This window comes from Nerophis lumbriciformis, linkage group LG14 (assembly GCF_033978685.3).
Source record: "Nerophis lumbriciformis linkage group LG14, RoL_Nlum_v2.1, whole genome shotgun sequence".
Classification (NCBI taxonomy): Eukaryota; Metazoa; Chordata; class Actinopteri; order Syngnathiformes; family Syngnathidae; genus Nerophis; species Nerophis lumbriciformis.
The window spans coordinates 34,698,404-34,721,992 of NC_084561.2; the positions used below are offsets into that span (position 1 = coordinate 34,698,404).

A 23,589-nucleotide genomic window follows, 5' to 3' on the forward strand; every position below is an offset into this window, starting at 1 on the left:
GGTATCGGTTGATATCGGAATCGGTAATTAAGAGTTGGACAATATCGGAATATCGGATATCGGCAAAAAAGCCATTATCATTATGCAATAGGTAACAGGTGGTCTTGGGTCCAACCTACATTGCACGTCCTTCCCTTAATTGCCTGAATTAACCTTGTATGAAATCTATTTGCTAAACGTTTTACTTCCATTCCTTAACACGCAGTACCATAAATCAGTTACTTTCCATCCCACGCATATTTTGCAAAGACATGAACAGTCCAGAGTGGCTACAGTAGGTTTATTTTAACACGGAGAGAGGGGGGAATAAGATTAAAGAACATAAATAATGCACTGATAACACCTCATTGAGCAATCTTTCTTCATGCAGTGTACACTTTCACGTCTTTTAGTTTGGAGGAACAGGAAGAGATTCAGCTGGAATGTGCGATGCTCACACACACAAATTAGATTTGACAAAAAAATAAAATCCTCCCAAAGTGTTCTACTGTCCAGAACAAAGTCATTTGTAATTGTTGTCACTGTGAACTGTTATATGGTGTCCTCAGTGTGGTCACAATGCTTCAGTCCATTAGCTTGTGCCATCACAGTAATTGTATACCAATGTATTATTGCAATTTCAATGGTTTTATGCATTACCGTATTTTTCGGAGTATAAGTCGCACCGGAGTATAAGTCGCACCTGCCGAAAATGCATAATAAAGAAAGAAAAAACATATATAAGTCGCATTTTTTGGGGACATTTATTTGATAAAACCCAACACCAAGAATAGACATTTGAAAGGCAATTTAAAATAAATAAAGAATAGTGAACAACAGGCTGAATAAGTGTATTTTATATGACGCATAAATAACCAACTGAGAACGTGCCTGGTATGTTAACGTAACATATTATGGTAAGAGTCATTCAAATAACTATAACATATAGAACATGCTATACGTTTACCAAACAATCTGTCACTCCTAATCGCTAAATCCCATGAAATCTTATACGTCTAGTCTCTTACGTGAATGAGATCAATAATATTATTTGATATTTTACGGTAATGTGTTAATAATTTCGCACATAAGTCGCTCCTGAGTATAAGTCGCACCCCCTTAGACTTAGACTTCCTTTTTATTGTCATTCAAATTTGAACTTTACAGCACAGATAAGAACGAAATTTCGTTACATAAGCTCATGGTAGTGCAGGATAAAAAAGCAATAAGGTGCATATATAAATAATATATAAATATATATATGAAATAAATAAATACATATAAATAAATAAATAGATTTATATATCTTATAAGTCGCACCCTCGGCCAAACTATGAAAAAAAATGCGACTTATAGTCCGAAAAATACAGTAGTCTCATTTCCATCAATCCTGTTTCTTACTACTGGTGAGGTAGGTAGCAGCTAGTGTTGTCCCGATACCAATAATTTGGTACCAAAATGTATATCGACACTTTTCTAAACAATGGGGATCACAAAAAAATGGCATTATTGGCTTTATTTTAACAAAAAATCTTAGGGTACATTAAACATATGTTTCTTATTGCAATTGTGTCCTTAAATAAAATAGTGAACATACAAGACAACTTGTCTTTTAGTAGTAAGTAAACAAACAAAGACTCCCAATTAGTCTGCTGACATATGCAGTAACATATTGTGTCATTTTCCATTCTATTATTTTGTCAACATTATTAAGGACAAGTGGTAGAAAATTGTTCAATTACAGTTAATATGTTCTATCTACACTTCTGTTAAAATGTAATAATCACTTATTCTTCTGTTGTTTGGATTTTTTACATTAGTTTTGGATGATACCACAAATTTAGGTATCAATCCGATACCAAGTAGTTACAGGATCATACATTGGCCATATTCAAAGTCCTCATGTGTCCAGGGACATATTTCCTGAGTTTATAAATATAATATACATTAAAAAAAACAAAAGAAGAAAACATATCGATGTAATCATAGTAGTATCGACCCGATACGCTCCTGTACTTGGTATCATTACAGTGGATGTTAGGTGTAGATCCACCAATGGCGTTTGTTTACATTTTGACGCAGCTATTCCTAGTCCTGCAGGGATGATACTTGTAAGAAACTTACTTTATGTGTCGCCATGGAGACCAGGATTAGTGATTTACAAGTAGCTAAAACACTGCCGACTGTGGATGAACTTTAGCTACTAGCTAGCTAGCCATGTCTTAAATCGCCTTAAATAACCTTTCAGTGTTATAACTTCACCTTTATCGTTAGTTTTTAAGCCAAAATGCGTCCGTTCTCCCTTTTCTGTCTACACACTGTGTCTGCTTGTAAGTACTCTGTGATTGTGCGCTGCCGAACATGCTCCTCTGCTCGAAAACCAGCTATGACACGACGTGACGACAACGTGGGGCGGGGGACCGGTACTTTTTATAGCCGGTATAGTACCGAATAAGATTCATTAGTATTGCGGTACTATACTAATACCGGTATACCGTACAACCCTAGTAGCAGTTATCATTTATATGTAGCTTGTGGGAATCCATCAGTTCATTAAATAGCTTGTCTTTATGACATGTACAAATGTGCTGTGGGTTTTGACCCTGTGTGTTACCTTCCTATTTATTTATATATACACTATATTGCCAACAGTATTTGGCCACCTGCCTTGACTCACATATGAACTTGAAGTGCCATCCCATTCCTAACCCATAGGGTTCAATGTGATGTCGGTGCACCTTTTGCAGCTATTACAGCTTCAACTCTTCTGGGAAGGCTGTCCACAAGGTTGCGGAGTGTGTTTATAGGAATTTTCCACCGTTCTTCCAAAAGCGCATTGGTGAGGTCACACACTGATGTTGGTCGAGAAGGCCTGGCTCTCAGGCTCCGTTCTAATTCATCCCAAAGGTGTTCTATAGTGTTTCAGGTCAGGACTCTGTGCAGGCCAGTCAAGTTCATCCACACCAGACTCTGTCATTCATGTATTTATGGACCTTGCCTTGTGCACTGGTGTACAGTCATGTTGGAAGAGGAAGGGGCCCGCTCCAAACTTTTTCCCACAAGGTTGGGAGCATGGAATTGTCCAAAATGTTTTGGTATCCTGGAGCATTCAAAGTTCCTTTCACTGGAACTAAGGAGCCTTATAGGAAGTGTTTGTGACGAACCCGGGATGCAGAGACGGCAGGCTTGGTGCAGGAAAACATAACTTAATGTCCAAAATAAAGATAAAACACAAACCAGGAACTAGGAGACAGGAAACAGGATACCAGGAAAACAGGAAACGAGGAACTAGAAGACAGCTCACAGCATACAGGAAACGGCTAACAGCTATCCGGATTCAGCATACAGGTAGTAGCTACAGCTACAACAACAACGACAATACTCCAGCACTGACTGGAGGGCAAAGCAGGTCTAAATAGCAGGTGTGGTCAGGTGCCAATCAGCCGCAGCTGAGGGGAAACAGCGCTCAGGGAGACAAGCAGGAAACTGAACCAAAATAAGAGCGCTGACAGGAAATAAAAACAGAGGAAAAACCAAAACATAACTCCTGAAAAACAACCCCACACCATAATTCCTCCTCCACCAAAGTTCACACTCGGCACAATGCAGTCCGAAATGTAGCGTTCTCCTGGCAACCTCCAAACCCAGACTGGTCCATCAGATTGCCAGATGGAAAAGTGTGATTCATCACTCCAGAGAACACGTCTCCACTGCTCTAGAGTCCAGCGGCGACATGCATTACACTAGTGTTTTTCAACCACTGTGCCGCGGCACAATAGTGTGCCTTGAGATACAGTCTGGTGTGCCGTGGGAGACTATCTAATTTCACCTATTTGGGCTAAAAATATTTTTTGCAAACCAGTAATTATAGTCTGCAAATGATGTGTTGTTGTTGAGTGTCTGTGCTGTCTAGAGCTCGGCAGAGTAACCATTAAATACTCTTCCATATCAGTAGGTGGCGGTCGGTAGCTAATTGCTTTGTGGATGTCGGGAACAGCGGGAGGCAGTGTCCAGGTAAAAAGGTGTCTAATGCTTAAACCAAAAATAAACAAAAGGTGAGTGCCCCTAAGAAAAGGCATTGAAGCTTAGGGAAGGCTATGCAGAACGAAACTAAAACTGAACTGGCTACAAAGTAAACAAAAACAGAATGCTGGACGACAGCAAAGACTTACTGTGCAGCAAAGATATGATATGACAATCAACAATGTCCCCACAAAGACGGGGAAACAACTAAAATATTCTTGATTGCTAAAACAAAGTAGATGCGGGAAATATCGCTCAAAGGAAGACATGACACTGCTACAGGAAAATACCAAAAAAAAGAGAAAAAGCCACCAAAATAGGAGCGCAAGACAAGAAATAAAACACTTCAAACAGGAAAACAGCAAAAAACTCCAAATAAGTCACGGCGTGATGTGACAGGTCATGACAGTACACCTATTTTGAGACAAGAGCTATATTGATGCATGCTTGGTTATGCTTTAAAGTTATATCCAACAATGGCGACAACGACTTTTTACTGTCAGCCGAGTTTCGCTTTTTAATTATTTCTGCTGGTGGTGTGCCTCCGGATTTTTTCAATGCAAAAAATGTGCCTTGGCTCAAAAAAGGTTGAAAAACACTGCATTACACCACTGCATCCCACGCTTTGCATTGGACTTGGTGATGTATGGCTTAGATGCAGCTGCTCGGCCATGAAAACCCATTCCATGAAGCTCTCTGCGTTCTGTACGTGGGCTAATTGGAAGGTCACATGAAGTTTGGAGCTCTGTAGCAACTGACTGTGCAGAAAGTCTTTGCACTATGCGCTTTCAGCATCCGCTGACCCCTCTCTGTCAGTTTACGTGGCTTACCACTTGGTGGCTGAGTTGCTGTTGTTCCCAAACTCTTCTATTTTCTTATAATAAAGCCGACAGTTGACTGTAGAATATTTAGGAGCGAGGAAATTTCACGACTGGATTTGTTGCACAGGTGGCATCCTATGACAGTTCCACGCTGGAAATCACTGAGAGCGGCCCATTCTTCTTACAAATGTTTGTAGAAACAGTCTCCATGACTAAGTGCTTGTTTTTATACACCTGTGGCCGGGCCAAGTGATTAGGACACCTGATTCTCATAATTTGGATGGGTGGCCATATACTTTTGGCAATATAGTGTATCTAATGTGTTAAGGCTGCATGTATCAAAGTCTATCTGGTGATTGGATGAGCAGAAGGAAGGCAAGGAAAAGGGAGGGAGAGAGTCGTTGTGCAGCAAGAGAGTCGTTGGATTCTTGAGTGCGCGGCCCCCGAAGTAAGAAACACTCAGAAATAAATAGAAAATTGTATTCTGCATGGACAGATTCCTTTGCCAGTAACATAAAAAAAAGACAAACTTTAACGCTTACGAGCAGTAAGTTGTGGCACTGGACTACTTATTTTTCAGTGAAAGAGCGGGCAAAACGGCCCTTTTGATACAGGGGGAATTGTAGGAAATAAAAATAAAAACAATGTTTCTTAAGGAACAATGTTGTGAGCAATCAAAGGGATAACTGCTCAGCAGTTTCCTCGGATAATGTAGCAAAAAATGTAGTAACATTTGGCATTATGTCTATAACTAGAAAGACAAAGGCTGTGTTTCAATTAGCACATTTCAAGGGAAACAATGAGCATTTTGACGTTACTTGTAGCAAAAAACAGAGTGCAGCCGGGAGGTGCACTGGAAGCATGACAGCAAAGATAGTCACATGGCTGCATAGAAGCTAACACATTCGCCATGATGCACAAACAATGATCCTGACATGCGGCACTGGCTAATGAACCCTTCTAATTGTAATAGGGGACAGGTGTGTGGAATCAGCGCTCCCACAGGAAGTAGAAAAGGGGCAAGAGCGCTACAAACAGAAACACTAAACACAGGAAGAATACAACACCGAACATAGGAAAACCAAAACACAAGGTGAGAACCTGATGTGATTTAACAATTTTTTTTTTGTACAAACCCCGTTTCCATATGAGTTGGGAAATTGTGTTAGATGTAAATATAAACGGAATACAATGATTTGTAAATCCTTTTCAACCCATATTCAATTGAATGCACTACAAAGACAAGATATTTGATGTTCAAACTCATAAACTTTATTTTTTTTTGCAAATAATAATTAACTTAGAATTTCATGGCTGCAACACGTGCCAAAGTAGTTGGGAAAGGGCATGTTCACCACTGTGTTACATGGCCTTTCCTTTTAACAACACTCAGTAAACGTTTGGGAACTGAGGAGACACACTTTTTAAGCTTCTCAGGTGGAATTCTTTCCCATTCTTGCTTGATGTACAGCTTAAGTTCTCCGTTGTGGTATTTTAGGCTTCATAATGCGCCACACATTTTCAATGGGAGACAGGTCTGGACTACAGGCAGGCCAGTCTAGTACCCGCACTCTTTTACTATGAAGCCACGTTGATGTAACACGTGGCTTGGCATTGTCTTGCTGAAATAAGCAGGGGCGTCCATGGTAACGTGCTTGGATGGCAACATATGTTGCCTCCAAAACCTGTATGTACCTTTCAGCATTAATGGCGCCTTCACAGATGTGTAAGTTACCCATCACAGATGCTGGCTTTTCAACTTTGCGCCTATAACAATCCGGATGGTTCTTTTCCTCTTTGGTCCGGAGGACACGAAGTCCACAGTTTCCAAAAACAATTTGAAATGTGGACTCGTCAGACCACAGAACACTTTTCCACTTTGTATCAGTCCATCTTAGATGAGCTCAGGCCCAGCGAAGCCGACTGCGTTTCTGGGTGTTGTTGATAAACGGTGTTCGCCTTGCATAGGAGAGTTTTAACTTGCATTTACAGATGTAGCGACCAACTGTAGTTACTGACAGTGGGTTTCTGAAGTGTTCCTGAGCCCATGTGGTGATATCCTTTATACACTGATGTCGCTTGTTGATGCAGTACAGCCTGAGGGATCGAAGGTCACGGGCTTAGCTGCTTAGGTGCAGTGATTTCTCCAGATTCTCTGAACCCTTTGATGATATTACGGACCGTAGATGGTGAAATCCCTAAATTCCTTGCAATAGCTGCTTGACAAAGGTTTTTCTTAAACTGTTCAACAATTTGCTCACGCATTTGTTGACAAAGTGGTGACCCTCGCCCCATCCTTGTTTGTGAATGACTGAGCATTTCATGGAATCTACTTTTATACCCAATCATGGCACCCACCTGTTCCCAATTTGCCTGTTCACCTGTGGGATGTTCCAAATAAGTGTTTGAAGAGCATTCCTTAATTTTATCAGTATTTATTGCCACCTTTCCCAACTTCTTTGTCACGTGTTGCTGGCATCAAATTCTAAAGTTAATGATTATTTGCAAAAAAAAAAAATGTTTATCAGTTTGAACATCAAATATGTTGTCTTTGTAGCATATTCAACTGAATATGGGTTGGAAATGATTCGCAAATCATTGTATTCCGTTTATATTTACATCTAACACAATTTCCCAGCTCATATGGAAACGGGGTGTGTATAATATTAATATACAAAGATAAAAAAAACTAGGGCTGTAACGGTGTTGTAAATATTGCGGTATTTCGGTTTCAAAATGCTAGCAATAACGGTGTGGTATGTATCCAATACAACATGTATAAGTCAGAAAAGAGGAACATTATCATAGGTTCTCTTAAGAAGTGGGGGAGAACACACATTCTGACATAGCTATGTGAGCTACAGTCTTAACATTACAGTTACGGTTTAACAGGCTATCATCATGTTAGCCTATTTGCTGAAGAAAAACCAAACTAAACAACTAAAATCTCCCACGTATGTAGATGATTGACAAATATTTGGCATAGCTCAAGCCTTTATTTTAAGATGTGCAGGGAATTCTTGGTTTTTTCACAAAGCTGTCATCCATGAGGGTGTGGGGTGTGCACAGAGGCGGTATGTGAGGAAGTAGGTCTTTCAACAAACATCAAAAGTGACTGTCTGAGTGCTTCTTCTCTCAAAAGTGCAGCAAACAAATGAAGGAGATGATAGATTTTTCTCAGTTTGGGGATCATAAACAGGAAAACATTGTTGCATCATTAAAAAGTCAACTTTGCATAATAAGGGATCATTAAGCAAGTGTCATGAATTATATTATCATTTATCATTTCCGTTGCACTTTTTGCAAGAACTAATCTAAGGAATTAGGAAGATAATGTTGATATGCCATGAATAGATGTTGCTTTTAGTCAGAGCACACCTTTAGAGTTAGATCCCAAACAGATCATCTAAATACTGTATTTTCCGGAGTATAAGGCACACTTAAAATCCTTTTTTCCCCCTCAAAACTCGACAGTGCGCCTAATGTACGGAATAATTCTGGTTTTGCTCATCGACCTCGAAGCTATTTTATTTGGTACATAGTGTAATGATAAGTGTGACCAGTAGATGGCAGTCAAACATAAGAGATAGTGGTAAGAGGTATGATGGCATTATGACTCAAGTAAACCACACCAACATTTTATATGTTCCATTGAAAATATAGAACATTACACACGGCGCTCAAAAATCTATCAACATGTTTTAGTACGACTTTGGTAAGCTATGAAGCCGCTCCGATTGGTGGGTTGTCGGCAGATTAAATTTAGGAGTTTTATTATGGTGTGTGTATAAGGTAAGACATATTATCTGGCGTTTTGTTTCGCAATATTATGCAAAATAAACTTTCCTTACCTTCTGGTACCTGCTGATCTGTATTTGGGATCTGCATAAATCCTGAAAAATTGCGCTCGTCCGCCTTTGTAGTCCGTGCCGACTAAGTAGTCGATAAGCTTCTTCTTTTTCTCTATCTTCTTGTTATGGGACATTCATCCTCCACTGTTGCCATTTATAATATAAAGTAGTATAAAGTTCTTAATTATTTCTGTCAGTGAAAAATGAAAGCCCTAAAACATACAGGTGTAGTGAGTTTATATTATTCACCCAAGGAACTTTAGTTATTAGAGTTCCGGTCTGACGGTTTTTCACGGGACACATTTTTGTTTCCGGATGAGGAGAAGCTACTCCGTTATTGATTTAAGTAAAGTCTGAATGTCTTTAAAACAGTTAGCTCCATCTTTTGACACTTCTTCCACTCCCGTCCTTGCACGCTACACCGCTACAACAAAGATGACGGGGAGAAGACGCTGTCGAAGGTGAGCCACGTAAATAAGACCGCCCACAAAACGGTGCAGACTGTCAGAAAGCTACTTGAAGATGATCTGTAAAACATCATTTATGCAACATTTTGACCAAAGAACCACCACTACATGTTATGTAGACCAGTGTTTTTCAACCTTTTTTGAGCCAAGGCACATTTTTTTCATAAAAAAAATACGGAGGCACACCACCAGCAGAAAAGGTTAAAAAATTAAACTCCACCAGGTTGTCGTGCCTTATTTTGAGTTTGTTGTTGTTTCCTGTGTGTCGTGCTTTAGTTCCTGTCTTGCGCTGTTAATTTGGTGGTCCTTCCTGTATAGTTGGTGTTCTCCTGTAGCAGCTTCACGCCTTCCTTTGAGTGCTATTGCCCGCACTTGCTTTGTTTTCGCAATCAAGACTATTTAAGTTGTGCGTACGCTATCCTTCTTTGTGGGGACACAGTTGATTGTCATGTCATGTACGGATGTACTCTGTGGACGCCGTCTTTGCTCCACACGCTGTAAGTTTTTGCTGTTGTCCAGCATTCTGTTTTTGTTGACTTTGCAGCCAGTTCAGTTTTACTATTGTTTTGCATAGCCATCCCTATGCTTCAGTGCTAGTTTTCCTAGCGGGACTTGCCTTTTGTTAATTTTTGGCTTAAGCGTTACATACCTTTTTACCTGCACACTGTCTCCCGCTGTGCTCTGCATATTGGGATCACGACAAACCATCTTCGACGCGTTCCGACTTCTACAAAGCAATGAACTACCTGCTGCCACCTACTGATGTGGAGTATTACATGGTTACCCTGCCAAGCTCTACAAAGCACAGGCACTAGACTACGGCACATTGTGATTATTGATAGGGATGTCCGATAATGGCTTTTTTGCCGATATCCGATATTCCGATATTGTCCAACTCTTAATTACCGATACCGATATATACAGTCGTGGAATTAACACATTATTATGCCTAATTTGGACAACCAGGTATGGTGAAGATAAGGTCCTTTTTAAAAAAATTAATAAAATAAAATAAGATAAATAAATTAAAAACATTTTCTTGAATAAAAAAAAAGTAAAACAATATAAAAACAGTTACATAGAAACTAGTAATTAATGAAAATTAGTAAAATTAACTGTTAAAGGTTAGTACTATTAGTGGACCAGCAGCACGCACAATCATGTGTGCTTACGGACTGTATCCCTTGCAGACTGTATTGATATATATTGATATATAATGTAGGAACCAGAATATTAATAACAGAAAGAAACAACCCTTTTGGTTGGTGCACTAATTTTAAGTGTATCTTGTGTTTTTTATGTTGATTTAATAAAAAATAAAATAAAATAAAAAAACGATACCGATAATAAAAAAAACGATACCGATAATTTCCGATATTACATTTTAAAGCATTTAGCGGACAGCTGTAATTATTGATGTGCAAAAAATATTTTTTGGACCAATTAGGTGAAGTTGCATAATTTCCCACGGCACACCAGACAATATCTCACGGTACACTTGTGTGCCGCGGCACAGTGGTTGAAAATCACTGATGTAGACCACAAGGAAGTGTTTTACATTTCGAAAAAATATATAAATATATGACTCCTTTAATGCGCCCTATAATCCGGTGCACCTTTAATATGAACAAAGATCGAAAATAGACCATTCATCGGCAGTGCGCCTTATATTCCAGTGCGCCCTATAGTCCGGTATATACAGTAAGCCAATCTTTTTAACAGGGCACCTAAATATTTCAGTATCATATAAGCCTATCCATAATTTATCAGAGACAGACAGGGCTGACTTGACATCTTGCTATTAATGAGAGAACAATATCAATTAAAGATCACTGGCAAATACGTGTACTGTATATCTGTAGTCTCTGAAGTCAGCTTCCTCAGGAGAGAAGCTCAGACTGTTACACTTCTATTTCATCCCCCAGACAGTCAGTGGTTCCGTTTTGGTTAAGAACATTTAACAGCCTAAGGGTCTCTGCATCTCTCCCCCAACCAAACAAGTCCATCTCTTCCTCTTCCTCCTCGTCCTCCCCTTCTTCCTCACCCTCCCTGTCGTCACTGTCATCTGTGTTGGAGCCGTACTCCGAGACGATACCCGACTCTTGGAACCTGGCAAAGACTAGGGCACCCAGAGATTCAGGGTTGCAGCCTGACAACTGTGCTGTGCCCTCAGGCATCTCCAGCACTTCAAGCCTGTTGATTTTGAGCGGAGGGGGAGGCGAGGGGAGTCGAGGTGGTGGAGACCCCGGGGGTCCTGGGAGAAAACGAAAACATTCTAGTTTGAGAAGACGGTCCCTACCTAGTGGGCTTCCCAGAGTCCCGTGGGAAGTCGCAAAGGCGTTGCTGGTTCCGTCAGTGGAGCAAAGCTGGGGTAAGTTCAGGGCAGACACCTCTGGTTTAGGGGTAGTCGGGTCACAGATTACCGGGGGCACAGTGGAGCGGAAAGTGATCTCCAACAAACTGTCCAGGGATCCCACTGATAAGCAACATATGGAGAAAAAATTGAACAGAGTTAGATCTACACAGGTGGAATTTTATGATTTATTTACCATAATTCATACCGTATTTTTCGGACGATAAGTCGCAGTTTTTTTTCATAGTTTGGCCGGGGTTGCGACTTATACTCAGGAGCGACTTATGTGTGAAATTATTAACACATTACCGTAAAATATCAAATAATATTATTTAGCTCATTCACGTAAGAGACTAGACGTATAAGATTTCATGGGATTTAGCGATTAGGAGTGACAGATTGTTTGGTAAACATATAGCATGTTCTATATGTTATAGTTATTTGAATGACTCTTACCATAATATGTCACGTTAACATACCAGGCATGTTCTCAGTTGGTTATTTATGCCTCATATAACGTACACTTATTCAGCCTGTTGTTCACTATTCTTCATTTATTTTAAATTGCCTTTCAAATGTCTATTCTTGGTGTTGGGTTTTATCAAATAAATTTCCCCAAAAAATGCGATTTATATATGTTTTTTTCCTTCTTTATTATGCATTTTCGGCAGGTGCGACTTATACTCCGGTGCGACTTATACTCCGAAAAATACGGTATATAGGTGTCCACTTATTTTTTTTCTAAATAATGCATGTATTTATATGTTACAGTATGCATACAAAAAAGAACAAAACAATCAAGTGTACATAGTAATAAAAAATTATTTGCTTATTCTACAAAACCCAAAACCAGTGAAGTTGGCACGTTGTGTAAATAAAAACAGAATACATCCATCCATCCATTTTCTACCGCTTATTCCCTTTGGGGTCGCGGGGGGCACTGGAGCCTATCTCAGCTACAATCGGGCGGAAGGCGGGGTACACCCTGGTAAATCCTTTTCAACTTATATTCAATTGAATAGACTGCAAAGACAAGATACTTAATGTTTGAACTGGAAAATGTTGTTATTTTTGCAAATATTAGCTCATTTGGAATTTGATGCCTGCAACATTTTTCAAAAAAGCTGGCACAAGTGGCAACAAAGACTGAGAAAGTTGAGGAATGCTCATCAAACACTTATTTGGAACATCCCACAATTGGGAACAGGTGGGTGCCATGATTGGGTATAAAAGCAGCTTGGCTTTTTGGGCCCAAAAACCCCTCCTGTGTCCAAGGACTTAATCCCCTGATGTAATGTTTTGTTTGTAAACAATACAACAATATTAATAACACAACAAAAACACAGAGATTTGTGAAATTGTGTAACACATTATTATATTTTATTTGCAGTCCAGCATGGGTTATTAACCTTTTTGACCTCAAGGCTCAATTTTTTCACTACAGCCCACTCAAATATTAACACTGAATTAGTAACCTTACTCACTCTCTTTAACCAGATTCAATAATTATATCTAACCTACTTACAACCTGGTCAAATTATATGAAAGCATGTGTAAATCACAAAGATTATTATTTATTTAACACCTAAACCTTAAGCTTAGGTCTGGCTGATAAGAAAAAAATAATACTAAACAAATATACTGCAATAGAAGAGACTCGTAAAACTGATTACAAATAAATGCACATAAAATATGCAGTGCTAAATTAAATACATTTTAAATATATTAATATAAATACTACTACTACTACTAAAAATAGTAGTACTAGTAATGTATATGTTTGGAAATCTAAGTGGAAATGAAAATACAGCTTCAGCTCTTCAGTCATATTTTTTGCGCTGAAGAAACTTCTTTATGGCTTTAGCTCCAGACTTGTTATGTTTGTTTGATATTGTTAATACTGCCACAAGCGGTGGAAAAATGTATTGCAGCTGAGTACTGCTGCAACCCATACGGACCACAGCTGGGAAACAGATATTTTTTGGCGACCCTCTAAGAGGCGCTCACGGTTCAACAACGGTTAAAGGCCTACTGAAACCCACTACTACCGACCACGCAGTCTGATAGTTTTTATATCAATGAGGAAATCTTAACATTGCAACACATGCCAATACGGCCGGGTTAGTTTACTAAAGTGCAATTTTAAATTTCGCGCGAAATATCCTGCTGAAAACGTCTCGGTATGATGACGTCAGCGCGTGACGTCACGGATTGTAGCGGACATTTTGAGACAGCATGGTGGCCAGCTATTAAGTCGTCTGTTTTCATCGCAAAATTCCACAGTATTCTGGACATCTGTGTTGGTGAATCTTTTGCAATTTGTTCAATGAACAATGGAGACAGCAAAAAAGAAAGCTGTAGGTGGGAAGCGGTGTATTGCGGCCGACCGCAGCAACACAAACACAGCCGGTGTTTCATTGTTTACATTCCCGGAACATGACAGTCAAGCTTTACCATTGGCCTGTGGAGAACTGGGACAACAGAGACTCTTACCAGGAGGACTTAGAGTTGGATACGCAGACACGGTACCGTGAGTACGCTTCCAAACATTTGATCGCTTGACCGTACGTGCGTGCCGCTATGTGCATGTCACAAACGTAACTTTGGGGACTTTGGGGAAATATATGTTCTGTATGAACTTTGGGGAGGTGAACGGTACTTTGGGCTGTGGGATTGAGTGTGTTGTGCAGGTTCACCGTGCGTGACTGCTCGCTGACTGCTCGCTGTTTCGAAAAAGCTAAGTATCGTTCTATTTGTGTGCTTTTAATTGTTCTGCAGCTTTCTTTATTACTTTCTCAACATATTTAGTAGTACTATTTAACTTGCAAATCACCCGATCTCTGTCTCACCACCCCTCCTGCAGCTAACTAGCAGCTAGCTGCTAACCTAACGAAGCTAGCGCGGAGAAAGGCGGCGCCGGTCGCTGGTCAGAAGGAATCTACTCCTGCACACCATGACCAGGACTTCTCGGAAGACAGCAGGAACTTCACTCGGTGACAGAAAACACCGTGAGTATGGCTTCCTGCGCGTCTTGCACCTTACTCACGGAGAGGCTGGCTCTGCTAGAGGGCCGTGTCCGCCAGTTAGAGCAGAGTAATCTCGTAACTTTAGATGTTGCGGACACATCTGCTAGCGTTAGCTGTAGCGAGCTATCTAGCCCAGCCTGTAGTAATCCTAAGCGGCCTACAAGCTACGGTGTACCGGTTGAGACGCATAATAGATTTAGCTCTTTAGCTAGTCCTACACCCCAGTCTACCGGGCACCACACCTTAGTCATAGGGGACTCCATCACCCGAAACATAAAGCTTAGCAAACCAGCCACAATTAAGTGTATCCCTGGGGCCAGAGCACCTGACATTGAGGCTAATCTTAGGGAGCTAACTCGCAACAGGCCTAGTAAACACGTACGACAGGCTAATCGCACCACTAGTTATGCGAATATAGTTGTACACGTTGGCTCCAATGACACTAGAATGAGACAGTCAGAGATTACAAAGAGAAACATAGCCAGGACTTGTGATCTCGCTAGAAAGATGTCCAGGCATCGAGTAATTGTCTATGGCCCCCTGCCTGCGAGAGGCAATGATGAGAGATATAGCAGATTAGTCTCGCTTAACAAGTGGCTGGCTAGCTTCTGTAGACAACAGGGACTAACGTTTATTGATAATTGGCCCTCTTTCTGGGGCAAACCAGGCTTGCTGATGAGAGACGGCCTTCACCCTAACCAGGAAGGCGCAATCATCCTGCCTAAAAACATAGACTACTGTTTAAGTCACATTTGACTAACTACACTAGAGCAAGCCCGGTCACAGGCAATTACAGAGCCTGCTAGTCCGGGTGAGGAGTCAGTTAAGCTAGAACTAGCCAGCGCCAGGCTGAATAATTCCTGTACGCATAGCAATTTTCTTAGAATAACACACAACTCACATAATGTGTTTTCTGTTGTGAATGTGTCAAGGGTAGATATGCATTCTACTGAGGTGGCAAATCATGATGCGTTCAGTCGATCGCAGCATCAAGCAAACAATCTGAAAATTCCCGTCGTATCAATTCCTAGATATGGTCGAAACTATTTAAAGTGCACTACGTATAATAAACGCAACATTATTAATATTGCTACTACGGATAATTTAAACAAAAACTCGTCAAAACAGCCCAATACTTATAATATGGGCTTTTTAAACATAAGATCATTGTCTCCCAAAACGTTATTAGTTAATGAGGTCATTAGAGACAACAATCTTAACGTCATTGGTCTTAGCGAAACCTGGCTCAAACCAGACGATTTTTTTGCGCTAAATGAGGCATCTCCTCCTAACTATACAAATGCGCATATTGCCCGTCCCCTTAAAAGGGATGGGGGGGTCGCACTAATATACAATGAAAACTTTAACCTTACTCCTAACCTAAATAATAAATACAAATCGTTTGAGGTGCTTACTATGAGGTCTGTCGCACCGCTGCGTCTCGATATGGCTGTTATCTACCGCCCCCCAGGGCCCTACTCGGACATTATCAATGAATTCTCAGAGTTCGTTGCTGATCTAGTGACGCACGCAGACAATATAATCATAATGGGGGACTTTAATATCCATATGAATACCCCATCGGACCCTCAGTGCGTGGCGCTCCAGACTATAATTGATAGCTGTGGTCTTACACAAATAATAAATGAACCTACGCATCGCAACGGTAATACGATAGATCTAGTGCTGGTCAGGGGTGTCACCACCTCCAAAGTTATGGTACTCCCGTATACTAAAGTAATGTCCGATCATTACCTTATAAAATTCGAAGTTCTGACTCATTGTCAACAAACTAATAATAATAATAACTGCTATAGCAGCCGCAACATTAATGCTGCCACAACGATGACTCTTGCTGACCTACTGCCTTCGGTAATGGCACCATTCCCAAATTATGTCGGCTCTATTGATAACCTAACTAACAACTTTGACAATGCCCTGCGCAAAACCATTGATAGTATAGCACCGCTAAAACAAAAAAGGGCCCCTAAAAGGCGCACCCCATGGTTTACAGAAGAAACCAGAGCTCATAAATTATCATGTAGAAAGTTGGAACGCAAATGGCGCGCGACCAAGCTTGAGGTTTTCCATCAAGCGTGGAGTGATAGTTTAATATCGTATAAACGCATGCTTACCTTAGCTAAAGCTAAATATTACTCAAATCTCATCCGCCTGAACAAAAACGACCCTAAATTTTTGTTTAGTACAGTAGCATCGCTAAACCAACAAGGGACTCCTCCCAATAGCTCCACCCACTCGGCAGATGACTTTATGAATTTCTTTAATAAGAAAATTGAACTCATTAGAAAGGAGATTAAAGACAACGCATCCCAGCTACAACTGGGTTCTATTAACACAGATACAACTGTATCTACGACGGATACTGCAATACAAAATAGTCTCTCTCTTTTTGATGAAATAACATTAGAGGAACTGTTACGGCGTGTAAGTGGGATAAAACAAACAACATGTTTACTTGACCCACTTCCTGGGAAACTTATCAAGGAGCTTTTTGTATTATTAGGTCCATCAGTGCTAAATATTATAAACTTATCACTTTCCTCTGGTACTGTTCCCCTAGCATTCAAGAAAGCGGTTATTCATCCTCTGCTCAAAAGACCTAACCTTGATCCTGACCTCATGGTAAACTACCGACCGGTGTCCCACCTTCCCTTTATTTCGAAAATCCTTGAAAAAATTGTCGCACAGCAGCTAAATGAACACTTAGTGTCTAACAATCTCTGTGAACCTTTTCAATCCGGTTTCAGGGCAAATCACTCTACGGAGACAGCCCTCGCAAAAATGACTAATGATCTACTGCTAACGATGGATTCTGATGCGTCATCTATGTTGCTGCTTCTTGATCTTAGCGCTGCTTTCGATACCGTCGATCATAATATTTTATTAGAGCGTATCAAAACACGTATTGGTATGTCAGACTTAGCTTTGTCGTGGTTTAACTCTTATCTTACTGACAGGATGCAATGCGTCTCCCATAATAATGTGACCTCGGACTATGTTAAGGTAACGTGCGGAGTTCCTCAGGGTTCGGTTCTTGGCCCTGCACTCTTTAGTATTTACATGCTGCCGCTAGGCGACATCATACGCAAATACGGTGTTAGCTTTCATTGTTATGCTGATGACACCCAACTCTACATGCCCCTAAAGCTGACCAACACGCCGGATTGTAGTCAGCTGGAGGCGTGTCTTAATGAAATTAAACAATGGATGTCCGCTAACTTCTTGCAACTCAACGCCAAGAAAACGGAAATGCTGATTATCGGTCCTGCTAAACACCGACATTTATTTAATAATACCACCTTAACATTTGACAACCAAACAATTACACAAGGCGAATCAGTAAAGAATCTGGGTATTATCTTCCACCCAACTCTCTCGTTTGAATCACACATTAAGAGTGTTACTAAAACGGCCTTCTTTCATCTCCGTAATATCGCTAAAATTCGTTCTATTTTATCCACTAGCGACGCTGAGATCATTATTCATGCGTTCGTTACGTCTCGTCTCGACTACTGTAACGTATTATTTTCGGGTCTCCCTATGTCTAGCATTAAAAGACTACAATTGGTACAAAATGCGGCTGCTAGACCTTTGACAAAAACAAGAAAGTTTGATCATATTACGCCTATACTGGCTCACCTGCACTGGCTTCCTGTGCACTTAAGATGCGACTTTAAGGTTTTACTACTTACGTATAAAATACTACACAGTCTAGCTCCAGCCTATCTTGCCGATTGTATTATACCATATGTCCCGGCAAGAAATCTGCGTTCAAAGAACTCCGGCTTATTAGTGATTCCCAGAGTCCAAAAAAAGTATGCGGGCTATAGAGCGTTTTCTATTCGGGCTCCAGTACTATGGAATGCCCTCCCGGTAACAATTAGAGATGCTACCTCAGTAGAAGCATTTAAGTCCCATCTTAAAACTCATTTGTATACTCTAGCTTTTAAATAGCCTCCCTGTTAGACCAGTTGATCTGCCGTTTCTTTTCTTTTCTCCTCTGCTCCCCTCTTCCTTGTGGAGGGGGTGGGGGCACAGGTCCGGTGGCCATGGATGAAGTGCTGGCTGTCCAGAGTCGGGACCCGGGGTGGACCGCTCGCCTGTGCATCGGCTGGGAACATCTCTGCGCTGCTGACCCGTCTCCGCTCGGGATGGTGTCCTGCTGGCCCCACTATGGACTGGACTCTTACTATTATGTTGGATCCACTATGGACTGGACTCTCACAATATTATGTCAGACCCACTCGACATCCATTGCTTTCGGTCTCCCCTAGAGGGGGGGGGGGGGGTTACCCACATATGCGGTCCTCTCCAAGGTTTCTCATAGTCATTCACATCGACGTCCCACTGGGGTGAGTTTTTCCTTGCCCTTATGTGGGCTTTGTACCGAGGATGTCGTTGTGGCTTGTGCAGCCCTTTGAGACACTTGTGATTTAGGGCTATATAAATAAACATTGATTGATTGATTGATTGATTGTGCAGGTGTTTGAGTTGTATTGGCGGGTTATATGGACGGGAGGGGGGAGGTGTTTGTTATGCGGGATTAATTTGTGGCATATTAAATATAAGCCTGGTTGTGTTGTGGCTAATATGTCTTGTGTTTATTTACTGTTTTAGTCATTCCCAGCTGAATATCAGGTCCCACCCGCCTCTCACAGCATCTTCCCTATCTGAATCGCTCCCACTGCCATCTAGTCCTTCAATCTCACTTTCCTCATCCACGAATCTTTCATCCTCGCTCAAATTAATGGGGAAATCGTCACTTTCTCGGTCCAAATCGCTCTCGCTGCTTGTGGCCATGATTGTAAACAATGTGCAGATGTGAGAGCTCCACAACCTGTGACGTCACGCTACTCGTCTGCTACTTCCGGTACAGGCAAGGCTTTTTTATCAGCGACCAAAAGTTGCGAACTTTATCGTCGATGTTCTCTACTAAATCCTTTCAGCAAAAATATGGCAATATCGCGAAATGATCAAGTATGACACATAGAATGGACCTGCTATCCCCGTTTAAATAAGAAAATCGCATTTCAGTAGGCCTTTAAGAAACACTGCACTACAGGATAACAATCTATTCTTTTTCTCTATTTCAAGCATGATCTATTCCTATTAACTAGGGATGTAACGGTTTAAAATCTTCCATCCATCCATCTATTTTCTACCGCTTGTCACTCTCGGGATGTTGGAGCCTATCCCAGCTGCACAAGGGCGGAAGGCGGTGTACACCCGAGACAAGTCCCTCCTCATCACAGAGCCAACACAGATCGACAGACAACATCTTACGGTGCGATATTATCACGGTACGATATAATTGCAGTATATTCACACACTAGGGCCAATTTAGTGTTGCCAATCAACCTATCCCCAGGTGCATGTTTTTGGAGGTGGGAAAAAGCCGGAGTACCGAGAGGGAACCCCTGCAGTCACGGGGAGAACATGCAAACTCCATACAGAAAGACCCCGAGCCTAGGAATCGAACCCAGGACCTATCCTATTATATTTAATTATCATGTTCATACTACCGTTCTTGGGTGTACTTATTGGGCTAAATCTGGGAGCTTGGGTACTAAATGTTGTGCCATCTCATGTGTGCTGGTATGACAATAAAGGTCCTGAAATCCTTGAACTAGACCTCAAATCGAATTGAAAAGTATCAATCTTATCACAATAGTATGGTATGCTAATGGTATGATAATACACTTAGTTTTAATACTATCAATATTTAGCTCGGATCACCCATACAATATACATACAGTCGTGATCAAAAGTTTACATACTCTTGTAAAGAACATAATGTCATGACTGTCTTGAGTTTCCAATAATTTCTACAACTCTTATTTTTTTGTGATAGTGATTGGAGCACATACTGACCACAGAACTTTCCTCCAAAAGGTATTATCTTTGTCCATGTGATGTCAGATGAAAGAAAAAATTAACTGTTTGGTCACAATACCCAGCAATATGTTTGGAGGAGAAAAGGTGAGGTCTTTAATCCCAGGAACACTATGCCTACCGTCAAGCATGGCGGTGGTAATATTATGCTCTGGGCCTGTTTTGCTGCCAATGGAACTGGTGCTTTAAAGAGAGTAAATGTGACAATAAAAAGGAGAATTACCTCCAAATTCTTCAGGACAACCTAAAATCTGTCATGATCCGTGGTCCGGATCATGTTTTTGTTATGTTCTGTTAGTTTTGGACTCCATTAGTTCCTGTTTTTTGTGCACTCTTGTTTGTTTTGGTTTCACTTGCCTCTTGTGTTCAAGACGCTCACCTGGCTCTAATCATGAGACATCCTTTAAGCCTGCCTTTGCGAGTCAGTCAGCCTGGCGTCATTGTTTGTGTCATGCAATGCCATAGTTTATGTTAAGTTTACCTCATGCCTTGCCAAGTAAGTCGTGTTTGTTCCACGCCATAGTTTATGCTGTTTGTTTCATGCCGCAGTTTTGTGTTTGTTCCACGCCATAGTTTATGCTGTTTGTTTCATGCCGCAGTTTCGTGTTTGTTCCACGCCATAGTTTATGCTGTTTGTTTACCTCATGCCCTGCCAAGATTTCTTGACCTGTCCGGAGTGATCCATTTGCATCCCGGGGAAACAAAAATCATCAGCCCGGAGGTTGGGTCTTGGGCGCAGTTGGGTGTTCCAACAGGACAATGACCCCAAACACACGTCAAAAGTGGTAAAGGAATGGTTAAATCAGGCTAGAATTAAGGTTTTAGAATGGCCTGACTCAAACGTGTGGACGATGCTGAAGAAACAAGTCCATGTCAGAAAACCAACACATTTAGCTGAACTGCACCAATTTTGTCAAGAGGAGTGGTCAAAAATTTAACCAGAAGCTTGTGGATGGAAGAGACAAGACAACAAGAAGAGTGGATCATGAGATCGACAGGCGGATCGGTGCGGCGTCTTCAGTAATGCGGACGCTGTATCGATCCGTTGTGGTGAAGAAGGAGCTGAGCCGGAAGGCGAAGCTCTCAATTTACCGGTTGATCTACGTTCCCATCCTCACTTATGGTCATGAGCTTTGGGTTATGACCGAAAGGACAAGATCACAGGTACAAGCGGCCGAAATGAGTTTCCTCCGCCGGGTGGCGGGTCTCTCCCTTAGAGATAGGGTGAGAAGCTCTGCCATCCGGGAGGAACTCAAAGTAAAGCCGCTGCTCCTCCACATCGAGAGGAGCCAGATGAGGTGGTTTGGGCATCTGGTCAGGATGCCACCCGAACGTCTCCCTAGGGAGGTGTTTCGGGCATGTCCGACCGGTAGGAGGCCACGGGGAAGACCCAGGACACGTTGGGAAGACTATGTCTCCCGGCTGGCCTGGGAACGCCTCGGGATCCCCCGCGAAGAGCTGGACGAAGTGGCTGGGGAGAGGGAAGTCTGGGCTTCCCTGCTTAGGCTGCTGCCCCCGCGACCCGACCTCGGATAAGCGGAAGAAGATGGATGGATGGATGGCTTGTGGATGGCTACCAAAAGTGCCTTATTGCAGTGAAACTTGCCAAGGGACATGTAAGCAAATATCAACATTGCTGTATGTATACTTTTGACCCAGCAGATTTGCTCACATTTTCAGTAGACCCATAATAAATTCATAAAAGAACCAAACTTCATGAATGTTTTTTGTGACCAACAAGTATGTGCTCCAATCACTCACAAAAAAATAAGATTGATGATTGGAAACTCAAGACAGCCATGACATTATGTTCTTTACAAGTGTATGTAAACTTTTGATCGTGACTGTATCTGATGTGTTCTGTACTGTGTCAGCCAGAAATAAACTGATTACTATTATTGGTAGGGATGTCCGATAATGGCTTTTTGCCGATATCCGATATTCTGATATTGTCCAACTCTTTAATTACCGATACCGATATCAACCGATATATACAGTCGTGGGATTAACACATTATTATGCCTAATTTGGACAACCAGGTATGGTGAAGATAAGGTACTTATACAAAAAATAAAAAATAAATAAAATAAGATAAATAAATTAAAAACATTTTCTTGAATAAAAAAGAAAGTAAAACAATATAAAAACAGTTACATTGAAACTAGTAATTAATGAAAATTAGTCAAATTAACTGTTAAAGGTTAGTACTATTAGTGGACCAGCAGCACACACAATCATGTGTGCTTACGGACTGTATCCCTTGCAGACTGTATTGATATATATTGATATATTATGTAGGAACCAGAATATTAATAACAGAAAGAAACAACCCTTTTGTGTGAATGAGTGTGAATGAGTGTATGGGGGAGGGAGGTTTTTTGGGTTGGTGCACTAATTGTAAGTGTATCTTGTGTTTTTTATGTTGATTTAATAAAAAAATAAATAATACTTTTTTTTTTTTTTAAACGATAATAAAAAAACTGATACCGATAATTTCCCATATTACATTTTAACGCATTTATCGGCCAATAATATCGACAGGCCGATATTATCGGACATCTCTAATTATTGGTCCATAAAGCTGATTGTGATTCATCTGACTGAGACCAAGTTCAGTTCTGCATTAAAAAAGTTGCCCTTAAAAGTAATTTTTTGTGTGTGTGTGAGCATATTTTCTCGTCTGGATATCTGCAGTGGTTGCTGCTCGAGGGAGGTGAAGACCTGAGCTTGTGAAGAACCATGATTCAGCGCATTATAGTAATCTGTTGTTCTATGGCACCTTTACTGAATTTATCTCTAAGGGATAATAAAACCATCACTCAACATGAATCTAACTGAATTGTTTTTTTCTGTAATTTGTTTTGGTTGCTTTTTTCTTTTTTTTTCAAGCACATTAATTTAAATACAGTACCTACATAAAAACAGAATGTCTTGACAAAAGCAACCGACTTAATACACTGTTATGATGATTTTCCTACTTTCTGACTTGCTAATGTTTTTAAAATGTTGGATACTCGTGTCGAACGTAATCGAGGCGTCACCAGGGTTTCCTGCTTCGCTTTGTTGTTAAGGCGGCCGCCTTAACAACAAAGAGCCACCGCCTAAACTAAAGTCTTAACAAGCTGCTCCGCTTAGTTCTGCCTCTGCCTCTGTCAG

At 41.0% G+C, this 23,589-nt stretch overlaps 1 protein-coding gene across 4 annotated transcripts in view; it reads right to left on the reverse strand.

Moving 5' to 3' along the window:
- LOC133616388 (carboxyl-terminal PDZ ligand of neuronal nitric oxide synthase protein-like) overlaps positions 1 to 23,589 on the reverse strand; it is a 365,792-nt gene that overhangs the window by 89,872 nt on the left and 252,331 nt on the right. For 3 of the 4 annotated variants that reach the window (XM_061975575.2, XM_061975576.2, XM_061975574.2), the window contains exon 10: positions 11,441 to 11,617. In XM_061975575.2, the coding sequence (XP_061831559.2) occupies positions 11,441 to 11,617 (177 nt within the window). Of the gene's footprint in view, positions 1 to 10,496; positions 11,618 to 23,589 lie in introns of those variants that run through there. The other variant, XM_061975577.2, reaches the window with a different exon arrangement.